Here is a 13719-nt window from a genome sequence, read left to right on the forward strand (position 1 = left end):
CTGCCAGAGCTGGAGCCTCCCAGCCTCTCGGGCAGCTGTCCAATATAGGATGCCCAGGCTAGATGATATATCACTACTACTACTGTATTGTACTGTAGACTAGATATCTGTTCTGTAGGCTGGGCAATGGTGTTGTGGTAGTAGTACATGAAGCTAGATAGGGAGGGAGGGAGGATAACTATATTCCCCTCTACTGCAAGAATATTACTTTTCTACACATTCATTTGATTGATTTGTTTGAAATTTGAACCAGGTTTGGATTCATTTTTTAGGTATTTGAAGATGTTCTCTGATACTGTGTGGTTGTCCAACCCGTTCCTGACAACCTACATACGGTACAGCCAAATGAGTCTACTGTATTGTCAGACTCACAAGCTTTGCTTACAGTGCACTGTGAATATGATCCACTGAAAACAGTTGATTGCTGTGCTTTAGGGACAGGACGGGTTGATATTTTCTTGGCAGGTTTCCAGGCCCTGGTAGCGCTTAACCATGCTCTGCTAATGATACATGAGGATACTTAATGATATTGAAATCAATATTCTTCTGAAAAGCTAAATCTATTGGGGACCCACTCCACTATTACAGTATTATGTGACAAGCACATACTCTATTGCAATGGAAAATCCCAATTAGAAAGACCACTATTTTTATTTATTTTAGTTTCACCTTTATTTAACCAGGTAGGCCAGTTGAGAACAAGTTCTCATTTACAACTGCGACCTGGCCAAGATAAAGCAAAGCAGTGCGACACAAATAACAGTTACACATGGAATAAACAAACGTACAGTCAATAACACAATAGAAATTGAGTTGATATCACCTGTGAACATAGCAACCGCACTACAGGAGATTTCTAGGGAAACTATGTATACATGACAGGCCTGTGTGGATCAGTGCTAACTGTTAATTGTTCTCTGGTCCTTGTCTTTCCTCCAGTCTCCGGCCTCTCATCTTCCCCCACCCCACCCAGCACCCCCAGCCTGCACATGCTGTTCCCCCAGGAGGTCCACCAGAGTGCCCCAGAGTGCCTGGAACGCTCCCTCTCATCACCCCCACCAGACGCCGGACAGCGCCTCAGCCTGCCGTCCTCTGCCAAGCCCCCCATGTCCTCCTCCTTTCCGATACCCTACGCTTTCCCACTGCCCCAAGCTACCTCACAGCCAGTGAGTGATACCTCTTACTACCTACTACACCAACCGCTGAGTTACTGTGTTTGTTAGTGGCAGTGATAATTGACTGTATTGAAGCAATATTTCAGGGTTGCCAAAGAAATGTGGTTTAAGGGGGAAAGCTGATGTGATTTTCTGAGTCTCCTAGACCTATACAGTGGTAAAATATATAAATGACTGGAATTAAGTGATTGTTTCAGCAAAGACGGTTTGTTCAGCTCTAACGTTCAGCTCAGCAGAGTTCAATACTAGCCTAATCAAGATGTTTGAACTGATATGTCTGTTATGTTCCCCTCTCCTGTTGGACAGAGACCTTGATTTGATTGATGTGGTATCTTGTTAAAACTAATAATTCAAGTAACTCTGTGTGTCTGTCTATTTGAGCTTTAGAATTATATCTACCCTGACAGTGTAAGTCAATATTTCATCACCATCCTTGTTTTTTTTGTTGCTTATTACACCCAAGGCATCATGATTACAGCCATAAGTCTCTCTCTCGCTCTCTCGCACTCTTTTGCTCTCTGTCTCGGTCTCTCTCTTTTATTTATTTATTTCCGTCCACACACACCAGGCTCTTACCCTAATCAAAGGAATGTCTCTGCCAAATCCAATCTGGAAGCGTTTTAATGAAACAGCCCTCCATCTCAGATTTACAGCCCCATGTTAACATACAGCACGTTCCCTTCCCTGTGGCAGTGCAGCAGCAGTAGAGTGGGATGGGATTCATGCTGATGCGGGGTTAGACGGGCTAGATTTATGACAGTGCAGTAGTGGTTTTGGCTGGAGAATTGCTGTGTCACCATGAGGTATAGGGTGACTGGGGGGTTGGTTAGGCATCCCAGGCGTGAGCTATCAGGGCGGTTTCTTCTACTGCAGTGGGTTGTCAGTGCACTGGTAGGGTCTAATCAAGGGGCTAGGGGAGACTACTAATACAAAAATATGGTTTTGAATCCGCATATGCTACAAAGAGCACAATAGGATTTGGCTCATAGAACGTGCCATGATGATGAAGTGCTTTGTAGCATAGGGAAAGAGGCAAATTAACTGCACACTGACTTATTTTGTTATTGGATCATTTTGCTGCAGTACACAACCTCTGCACCATGTCTTAGTCATTGTGCTAGTAGCCTACTTCATCCCTTGCCATTATTATTGTAAATAATTGTCAATATAAATAACTATGCGTTGTGTATATTGTTGCATTTTAATGTCCTGCAAAACAGTTATGGGCATAGAAAAGGACAAGGAATCCTTGGCTTCTCGCTGCTAGGCAACATAAAGGATTTCCTAATATGGTGAAGAGCCTTGGTCGTTCTGCATGGAGGGTGTGTCTCTAGAGCGTGATCATAATAATAAATGAAACCTTAACGATTTCCGTTGTCGTTCACAATTCACACAATGCGCAGAAAAATATCTACTTAAGACGATACACTGCTTTTTAAATTAAAGTATTATTTTGTTTATTTATCCGGACATGTTGCACACTGTTTATTTATCCGGACGTGTTGCTCACTCCTCTGTTTTAGTCAGTAGTATGATCCTACTGTAGGCAACGGCTTTATTGACTGCAGCAAAATAGATTTAGGAATGTTCCACTACTACAGTTAAGGGGCGTGTAGTCTAATAATAATGTGCCATTAAAGTTACTGGCAGCCAGAGCCCCCGACATGAATTGCCCACATACAGTAGAAACTTGGACAAGGGCACTTGAATGAGTTGCGTGCAGTGCGTATTGTGCGTGTCAGACGGGGCTTGCTTTTCTTTTTGTTGGTTTTGCGTAAGGACATTTTAGTCTGTCAGTCTCTCAAATGTATGATTTTGTCACGGTGGAACGTGCCAGCAGTTATTGAATCTACATAGTTTTTTCGTCCACACTTTGGCAAACGGCGAGCTGTTGTGCGCCTGCAGCTCGGCTGGTCTGATATTGGTGTGCCAGATTTGGAGCGCGTTCTTCACCCCCCCTGCCTCTTATTCTTACAGAATTTCTACGGTTTATTCGAAGGCATGTTGGAGAAACTTGAACTAAACGATGATGGTGTTGGTAAGTAAGTGCATTTTACTGCATTAATAACCTACATTTTGATTTTATTTGACGTTTTTGCAATTTTATTTGGATATAGTTCAAGACCAGGCTCAATGGTACTGATTGCTTCTTTGTAAAGTGCTGGTGTGAATTGTAATGTGAATATTAGTTACATTTAAAAATATATATATTTTAGTCATTTAGCAGAAGCTCTGGATGACTTAAAGTAGTGAGTGCATACCTTTTAATACCTTTTCCTACTGGTCCCTCATGGGAATCGACCCACAACCCTGGCGTTGCAAGCCCATGCTCTACCAACTGAGCCACATGGGACCAGTTACAAGCTATTGAACACCTGTCGCTACATATCATAAAATAAATCATATTTAAGTCCTATTATGCAGGATATGTTTTGATCATGCCCCCCCCCCCCCCACAAACAAAAACTCGCAAAAGTAGTGCACTGGGCCTTTACTAGTCTGTATTAGTTGACCAATATAGCTATCTGTAGTGTGCACCCGTTGGTGAAAAGCACTCCCATCCCCAAACATATTCCTGCGGCTATGGATAGCGCAAAGCCTCATGCAGTGGAATCAATCTCAACCCATGGGTGCACTTTGTTAGAATAAGGAATTCCCCCCAGCCCAACCTCATTGGTTCAGTATACAGTATGATGACTAGTGAAATGATTTGATGTACTGTATACACAGTGTGAATATATATTTTTCTACCCATCTTTCCAGCTGCTGAACCAGAGAGTGATATTTACATGCGCTTTATGAAGTCCCACTGCTGTTATGACATCGTTCCCACCAGCTCCAAGCTGGTCGTGTTCGACACTGGCCTACAGGTAAGCCCTGCTCACAAGATGATGTATACATAACTTTGAGAAGCACTAACTAACTTTGACCTAAGTTTGACAGTATCTGTTTATCTAACAGGGTGTGTCTACTGAGGAACATTCTTATGGGTATTGAAGTGCATCCTTGGTCTAAAGGCATTGGAAATTGCATGGTTAATGTTCCATGAGGAGAGCATTACTATTGACTCATAGAAGGTTAAACAGTAATCATAAGGAAGTACAGAAACACTGATGTTTAGGAGCTCAGCCACCAAATCCATTAACCTCATGGTTTCAGTTTCCATATGAAACCCATCAAACCAGAACGCTTTATTGTTTTATTTAGGATTTACACTAAACATTTTACAAGATGTGGAATACCATCAATATATTTTTTTGTTCTCGGATTATGATCCTTTTTCACAGGTGAAGAAGGCGTTCTTTGCCTTAGTGGCCAACGGGGTGCGTGCTGCCCCACTATGGGATTCAGAGAGGCAGTGTTTTGTGGGTAAGGCACACCCTTTGTGTAGTATGACATACATTCACATGCAAAACACCTACATCCACCAATGAATGCATTCTTAAACTATTCCACATTTTGTTGTACATACGTACAGTTGAAGTCGGAAGTTTACATACACCTTAGCCAAATACATTTAAACTCAGTTTTTCACTATTCCTGACATTTAATCCTAGTAAAAATTCCCTGTCTTAGGTCAGTTAGGATCACCACTTTATTTTAAGAATGTGAAATGTCAGAATAATAGTAGAGAGAATTATTTATTTCAGCTTTTATTTCTTTCATCACATTCCCAGTGGGTCAGACGTTTACATACACTCAATTAGTATTTGGTAGCATTGCCTTTAAATTGTTTAACTTGGGTCAAATGTTTCGGGTAGCCATCCACAAGCTTCCCACAATAAGTTGGGTGAATTTTGGCCCGTTCCTCTTGACAGAGCTGGTGTAACTGAGTCAGGTTTGTAGGCCTCCTTGCTCGCACATGCTTTTTCAGTTTTATACACAAATTTTCTATGAGATTGAGGTCAGGGCTTTGTGATGACCACTCCAATACCTTGACTTTGTTGTCCTGAAGCCATTTTTCCACAACTTTGGAAGTATGCTTGGGGTCGTTGTCCATTTGGAAGACCCATTTGCGAACAAGCTTTAACTTCCTGACTGATGTCTTGAGATGTTGCTTAAATTATGTGGATATATTGTTCTGCCTTATGATGCCATCCATTTTGTGAAGTGCACCAGTCCCTCCTGCAGCAAAGCACCCCGACAACATGATGCTGCCACCCCGTGCTTTCCAGTTGGGATGGTGTTCTTCAGCTTGCAAGCATCCCCATTTTTCCTCCAAACATAATGATGGTCATTATGGCCAAACAGTTCTATTTTTGTTTCATCAGACCAGAGGACATTTCTCCAAAAAGTATGATCTTTGTCCCCATGTGCAGTTGCAAACCGTAGTCTGGCTTTTTATGACGGTTTTGGAGCAGTGGCTTCTTCCTTGCTGAGCGGCCTTTCAGGTTATGTCGATATAGGACTCGTTTTACTGTGGATATAGATACTTTTGTACCTGTTTCCTCCAGCATCTTCACAAGGTCCTTTGCTGTTGTTCTGGGACTGATTTGCACTTTTCGCACCAAAGTACATTCATCTCTAGGAGACAGAACGAGTCTCCTTCCTGAGCGGTATGACGGCTGCGTGGTCCCATGGTGTTTATACTTGTGTACTATTGTTTGTACAGATGAACGTGGTACCTTCAGGCATTTGGAAATTTCTCCCAAGGATGAACCAGACTTGTGGAGGTCTACCATTGTTTTCTGAGGTCTTGGCTGATTTCTTTTGATTTTCCCATGATGTCAAGCAAAGAGGTACTGAGTTTGAAGGTAGGCCTTGAAATACATCCACAGGTACACCTCCAGTTGACTCAAATGATGTCAATTAGCCTATCAGAAGCTTCTAAAGCCATGACCTCATTTTCTGGAATTTTCCAAGCTGTTTAAAGGCACAGTCAACTTAGTGTATGTAAACTTCTGACCCACTGGAATTGTGATACAGTGAATTATAAGTGAAATAATCTGTCTGTTAACAATTGTTGGAAAAATGACTTGTCATGCACAAAGTAGATGTCCTAACCGACTTGCCAAAACTATAGTTTGTCAACAAGAAATTTGTTGAGTGGTTGAAAAACGAGTTTTAATGACTCCAACATAAGTGTATGTAAACTTCCGACTTCAACTGTACATGCTGGTAGATAACAATTATCTCCAGATTAAGTACAACATTTGTCACTTTTCTTTAGAAAAAACTGATTTGTTGAGATGACTTGTAATAGCCATGGCCAGTGGAGCATGGTTTGTTGGCTAGAGGTCAGTTGGCAACCTAATGCTTTATGACGGCTCTATGACAACTGTTAGTCATTCTATTATCTATAGGCATGCATTTCTCATTTCAGGAATGTTGACAATCACAGACTTTATCATCATACTACACAGATACTACAAGTCACCGTTGGTAAGTTTGAGTGGACGAACCGATTTTAGCAAAATATTTGTTCACCATGAAAATCCTATGTTGGATTATTCTTTAGATGTCAATATAGTTTTATTGTTTATAGGTGCAAATATATGAGTTGGAAGATCATAAGCTTGAGACATGGAGAGGTATGTAACAAGCTTTGGTTTAAATGATGACATTAAATGACATGTACAGAACATTTAACTCACATTGTTTTGTCTCTCTACAGAAGTATATTTGCAAGCGACATTCAAGCCTTTAGTGAACATATCACCTGAATCAAGGTACGTTCTCATAACATAACAATGGTTATTATACAGGTAAGAGTGTGTGTATTTGTCTTGAATATACATGGATGTGAAGAAAATACCAGAATTGTCTTTTCATTTGCGCTTTATGTCTGTCTTTGCAGCATATTTGATGCAGTGTATTCCCTCATTAAAAACAAGATCCACCGGCTGCCTGTCATCGACCCTGTGACGGGGAACCCACTTTACATCCTCACACACAAGAGGATCCTCAAGTTCCTACAGCTCTTTGTAAGTCTAAAACCATGGGCTCTATTTTCGGCTGGCGTTAAGGCGGCGCTAGTGTCAAACGCACGTTAGTTTGTAATTTTTGTCATGTACGAACTGGTGCACTGGCGTTTCCCAGTCCTAATGCCAGGTTCGGCAATTTACCTAACATCAGCACACTTCCGCCCAGATGGGAGGGGTGAAAATATTTGAGGCGTTTCCTTAAAAACATGATCCAAAGTGCTAATTTCAGGCAGCACTGATAGGGATATTGGGTCGTCATGAGACTGCTTGGAAATAAATCTTAAATCACCAAAGCTTTATTCAATATATAAATTTTGAAAGGAGCAAACCAGTGAGCATATAAAGAAGCTGATTAAACAGCATGATCATTACACAGGTGGACCTTGTGCTGGGGACAATAAAAGGCCACTAAAATGTGCATATTTGTCACACAACACAATGCCACAGATTTCTCAAGTTTTGAGGGAACTGGCAATTGGCATACTGACTGCAGGAATGTCCACAAGCGCTATTGCCAGATAATTTAATGTTCATTTCTCTACCATAAGCTGCCTCCAACCTTGTTTTAGAGAATTTGGCCGTACGTCCAACCGCAGACCACGTGTATGGCGTCGTGGGCGAGCGGAATGCTGATGTCAACGTTGTGAACAGAGTGCCCCATGGTAGCAGTGGGGTTATGGTATTGGCAGGCATAAACTACGTACAATGAACACAATTGCGTTTTATCATTGGCAATTTGAATGCACAAAGTTACCATGACGACATCCTGAGGCCCATTGTCGTGCCATTCATCCCCTGCCATCACCTCATGTTTCAGCATGAAAATGCATGGTCCCATGTCGCAAGGATCTGTACACAATTCCTGGAAAATGTCTAAGTTCTTCCATAGCCTGCATACTCACAAGACATGTCACCCATTCAGCATGTTTGGGATGCTCTGGATCGACATGCACGACAGCGTGTTCCAGTTCCCGCCAATATTCAGCAACTTCGCACACCATTGAAGAGGAGTGGGACAACATTCCACAGGCCACAATCAACAGCCTGATCAACTCCATGCAAAGGAGATGTGTCACACTGCATGAGGCAAATGGTGGTCACACCAGATACTGACTGGTTTTCTGATCCACACCCATACCTTTTTTAAGGTGTCTGTGACCAACAGATGCATATTTGTTTTCACAGTTATGTGTATTCCATAGATTAAGGCCTAATCAATTTATTTCAATTGACTGATTTCCTTATATGTACTGTAACTCAGTAAAATCTTTGAAATTGTTGCATGTTGTGTTTTTATATTTTTGTTCAGTATATATAAAATGTTATAAGTAGTATAAAGATGAGTGGACATTCTCCCTTTTATCTTTATATTGGATCTTTGTCCAGCTACTTGTGCACCAGAGGCATGGAATAGTCTACAATCCACGCTTCATCTAGATATGTTAGTGCCACTGAATGAATTTAAAATATTGATGGGAGACTCTGTTATGGAGGAGTGTAAATGCTTTTTTTAGGCTGGATCATGTTGTTTTGTATTGTTGTATGTTTTAATTATATTGATTGTTGCTGTCTTCTTGGTCAGGTCCCCCTAGAAAAAGAGGCTCTGGGTCTCAATGGGCTTTTCCTGGTTAAATAAAGGTTAAATAAAAAATTAACTGTTGAAAAGCTTGGATGTGCATAAAACCCTCCAATTATGGTGTCTAAGTGTATTTAGACATAGCCTATTTAAAACAAGTTGTTTCATTTTGTTTAGAATTTGATTTGAATTATTCACTCTTTTTAGGTCTTATCAATAATTAATTTAATATTGCTTATTGACTACATTTGGCATGTCCATCCTCCGCCATTAGGCAATTTACAGTAGGCCTAGCCCCTATATCAGTGTGAATGATATATGTATATATTTCCACATTGAAGGCATGCAATTACTTAGAACAATGTGGACTGCAAACAGGTTCAAGTTAACATATTTAGAATAGATGGGATAGGTCTACATGTTTGTTTGTTTCTGTAAGCTGTTTAACAAACTATAACGGACTAACATTGGAATTGGAGTTGATTCCAAGGCAATACATAAAACACAGTAAATACACAACTTTAAGCAACCACATATTTAGCCATGGAGCATGTTCAGATTTGCCAGTGAACAGCCAAGCCTTGACACACCCACAACTTGTTTATTCATTGAAACCCAGCCCTTTCGCGCCAACGTCAGCAACTGCGCCAGTAATTGTGGTTGTGAAAATGGCAAAGATATTTCGGACCCACCCACTACCACCAGAAGTTAGATTGACCATTGCGTTTAGGTTTGTTAAAATCGAGCCCCATGACTAAAAATCTGACGTTACATTGGAATATTATACACACTAGGCCCTTAGAGGAAGAATATTAAAACACACTCTCTGTCATAAAACAATACGAAGTGTTTTCACTAGACTGCTTCCCTCTAGTGGAGTTGAAGAAATCAGATAGAAATAAAAAGTGATCCTCTCTTGTGTTCCAGTCATAGATAGATAGGTTTTATATTTTAACCTATGTGTTTCAGGTGCGTGAGATGCCCAAGCCGGCTTTTATGAAGCAGACTCTAGGAGAGCTGGGCATCGGCACCTACAAGAACATAGCCTTCATCCACCCTGACACACCCATCATCAAGGCCCTGCAGATCTTCGTAGAGAGGAGGGTGTCTGCCCTGCCTGTTGTGGACGTATCTGGTACGTGTTACTGTAAAATACTTTGACAACTGTTGTTAAAATATACTTTACAGGTACATTTGACTGATTGAGACTCAGTTCAACTCTGGTTATGTTATCTCCTCACAGGGAAAGTGGTGGATATTTACTCCAAATTTGATGTCATAGTAAGTTATGATTTTCAAAATACAGCTTGGTAATCCTGTTACTTCCCCCTCAAAAATATATTGTGTGAATGTTTTCCTTCAAAAAGCCATGAGTGTCTGTGTATCATGTGTATAGAACCTGGCAGCAGAGAAGACTTATAATAACCTGGACATCACAGTGACCCAGGCTCTGAGGCATCGCTGCCAGTACTTTGAGGGGGTCATGCAATGCCACAAGCTGGATACACTGGAGACCATCGTAGACAAGATTGTCAAAGCAGAGGTGAGTTCAAACACATACATACACACATGAATTCAAAACACCAACAACACAACAATAACACGTAAACTCAACACAGACACAAAATGCTCACTGTCCCTCTGTATCACATCCGGCCGTGATTGAGAGTCCCATAGGGCGGCGCACAGCGCCATAGGGCGGCGCCCAGCGCCGTCCGGGTTTGGCCGGGGTAGGCCGTCATTGTAAATAAGAATTTGTTCTTAACTGACTTGCATAGTTAAAGGTTAAATATTATTATTTTTTCAAATAAACAATTTCGCTCCTTTTCTCTTTCAACTGTGTGTGTCTCTTTGTACGCGTGTCCCTATATATATATATGTGTGTGTGTGTCAGGTCCACCGGTTGGTAGTGGTGGATGAGCGCTCGGCCATTGAGGGCATCATCTCCCTGTCTGACATCCTGCAGGCCCTGGTGCTCAGCCCAGCAGGTATAGATGCTCAGCATTCCTAACCCCCTCCTAATACTTCTCTTGGACCCTGAGCTCCCACCCTGCCCTGTCCTGCCCTGCCCTGCCTCGCCCTCCTCACACAGGTAGGACACAAACACACACTCAGGCATTTGCTGGTTGGCACCCACAAGCGGATGGCATGGGCTTGATGCCAGGCTGCCTGTGCCTTTGAGCCATCCTGTATGCCAGCTCGTGACAGTTTGGTTTGGGCTTGGCTGTGTGTCTGTGTCCTGTGTCCTGTCCTCTCGTGCTACCCTCAGATTCTAATAGAATGTTAATGTCAACGTCTTACTACCATATGCTTGGTAGCCTTTCTTTGTTGTCTTGGTATTTTGTCTATCTGCTTATGGTTTTGAATAATGAAGAAGAATGATGTAAGATAAAGAATGTAGAATAATGAGTTTGCATGTTTGTTTTTTGGAAGGAAATGCCTTTGCTGGTGCAGTCATAATGCATTTAGAAATTGCATTTTGAATTGGCTGGTACATCAGTTCCCAGATTTGAAAACTGCAGTGAGCAGACTCATCAACTCAGATGTGAGCGTGAAAGAAACATGAAGCATCTTGCACAACTATCTCCCTGATGCAAATAAGCCTACTATTGTTATGTTGGACATTAACCTAGTCCTAGATCTGTCGCTATAGCCAACACCTATGGTCATTATAATGCCAGCACAAACAGATTTGGGACCAGGCTAGTGGGATGTATTCTTGTGTCCTTACCTCACATGTCTATTCTTCCCTCCCCTAGATGCCTGCAGAGAGGAGGGCCTCCTGGAGTGAGACGGGGGTCTACTGCTGCTGGAATCACAGAGGCTGTCCTAAAATATATAACTTGTATTTTACAGGTAGCTGCCAAAATAAAGGAAACACTTGAGTAAATGAGGGATACAAAGTATATTGAAAGCAGGTGCTTCTAAACAGGTGTGGTTCCTGAGTTAATTAAGCAGTTGACATCCCATCATGCTTAGGGTCATGTATAAAAATGCACAGTTGCCCATTATTTTCTTACCATGGCTAAAATAAAAGATTTCAGTGACTTTGAAAGAGGGGTCTCAAAGGAGCATAGGGAGTTTAAAGTGGGTGTGTGTCTCCAGTCACCAGATGTCAACCCAATTGAACACTAATGGGAGATTCTGGAGTGGTGCCTGAGTGTTTTCCACAACCATTAACAAAACACCAAATGATGGAATTTCTCTTGGAAAAATCCCTTCTATATAATTCCAGACACTTGAAGTGCATTGAAGCTATTCTGGCGGCTCGTGGTGGCACAATGCCCTATTAATATATTGGTGTTTCCTTTATTTTGACAGTTACCTTTACGTCTATGGTTCTAGACATGTGGCCCAGAGCCCTTCATATTGATTCACTAGACTTTGAAACCAAAGGGCTGGGCTGGATTGGACTGCTACTGGGAGGTATATGGCTTTAATACTGGAGGACCAGCATCTCTCTGTCTGAATGGAACTGGACTTGATTCACCGTGGGGCTTAGCCAGTCTGGACTGTGGTTATGTATGTATATGAGGGCTATATACGTTTTGGTGTTTGTCTCAGTATCATGCTGCTCTGTCGTGTTAACAGTGCCTAGTCACTCTGGATAGTTTCAAACCTTCAATGAACAAGTAGATTGACAGATATGGCCAAGGCATCTTACTTGATGATACACACAAGCATGTGTCTAAGTTCCCATGGGAAATAATAACCTGTTTGTATCGGTGGAGCTGGAACGTACTGGACCACTAAAAGTGATGGTTGAGTAAATAACGTCAGTCTATATTCTATGCTGTCAAACACAGACCATTTAGAAGATATAATTGCATTCTTCATTTTAGTATCAAAAGTGGCCATATTATAGCATGTTCTATGATAAGCCACATGTTGCTATAATGAGTTGTTGTCCACATTCCTTTTAGGGGCTATATGCAGTCTCTTTGTCCAATCCTTAGTCACAGTGCCTTTTGCTTGCCCTGCCCCTGACCATGGAAGCGAATGCCATTCTCTAACCATGATACATCAAAACAAAGTGTTCTTGAAGAACAAGCAAGATCTTGTCAAATGTGTTCTCATTTAACCTGAAGGAGAAATTGCAGGTGTTCATGCTTTATCTGGTTATGATTGGAGGGGTTTTGTTTGTATATGAGTAACATGCTGTGAAGAGACAGAACAGGAAAAAGGCTTTATTTTTGGATATATATATATTTTGTATTCATTCTCGATAACCCTTGGGTTGAGATTTAGAGCCATTTATTTTGCCCGCTTTATGCACTTGAGCCATGGATCACTTCCATCTATAAAGAAAAATGGTGGATTCTGAACTGCTCTTGACCAGACTCCTGTGCTGTGGCCAGAGAATACAACTCTGACAACTCATCTCTATTGTTTCACTGTAAATAAGAAAGTTTTCAGGAAAAGTGCCAGAGAAAACTTTATTTTTATGTAACTTTATGTAACTAAGAAATCATGTAGAAATAACTGCAGTTTTAATATTGTTTTTGTAAATATATTGTGGCAATATAAGCCAATATAAATAAAGATAATTTATATTCAGAACAAGATGTACATGTGCAAGCATGAGAAACGACACTAACAGTTATGAATGTTATTTACTTTTCTATTTTTCTGCATGCAGAAAAATAAACGATGACACAATGTATTTTTAAGTAATGTGTTTATTGAATTTAGTTTTTGGCTGTAGATTTGCACCACCATATTTAACTGTTTTGCAATCCAAATTAAAAGTGTTTGGGTAAATCAATTTGCTTATTATGATAATCCTGAATGCGGCAGGTAGCCTAGTGGTTTGAGCGTTAGGCCAGTAACCGAAAGGTTGCTAGCTTGAATCCCTGAGCTGACAAGGTAAAAATCTGTTGTTCTGCCCCTGATCAAGGCAGTTAACCCACTGTTCCTAGGCGGTCATTGTAAATACGAATTTGTTCTTAACTGACTTGCCTAGTTAAATAAATAAAAATGGAATTGATGTAATCTTTTTATGACTGCCATGCACATTAATGATTTACCTTCATACAGTATAACA

At 41.1% G+C, this 13719-nt stretch overlaps 1 protein-coding gene across 1 annotated transcript; it reads left to right on the forward strand.

The window, feature by feature from the left end:
• The first annotated feature begins 947 nt into the window (after positions 1–947).
• Positions 948–11578, forward strand: LOC120055564 (5'-AMP-activated protein kinase subunit gamma-1-like). Its single transcript, XM_039003438.1, has 13 exons — positions 948–1166; positions 3153–3213; positions 3939–4045; positions 4463–4544; positions 6499–6557; positions 6661–6706; positions 6790–6844; positions 6973–7099; positions 9645–9810; positions 9919–9956; positions 10072–10218; positions 10570–10663; positions 11435–11578. The coding sequence occupies exons 1-13, from the start codon at positions 990–992 to the stop codon at positions 11464–11466; spliced, it is 1191 nt and encodes a 396-aa protein (XP_038859366.1). The 5' UTR covers positions 948–989; the 3' UTR covers positions 11467–11578.
• The last annotated feature ends 2141 nt before the right edge of the window (positions 11579–13719 follow it).

Source organism: Salvelinus namaycush, chromosome 11, assembly GCF_016432855.1.
Source record: "Salvelinus namaycush isolate Seneca chromosome 11, SaNama_1.0, whole genome shotgun sequence".
Classification (NCBI taxonomy): Eukaryota; Metazoa; Chordata; class Actinopteri; order Salmoniformes; family Salmonidae; genus Salvelinus; species Salvelinus namaycush.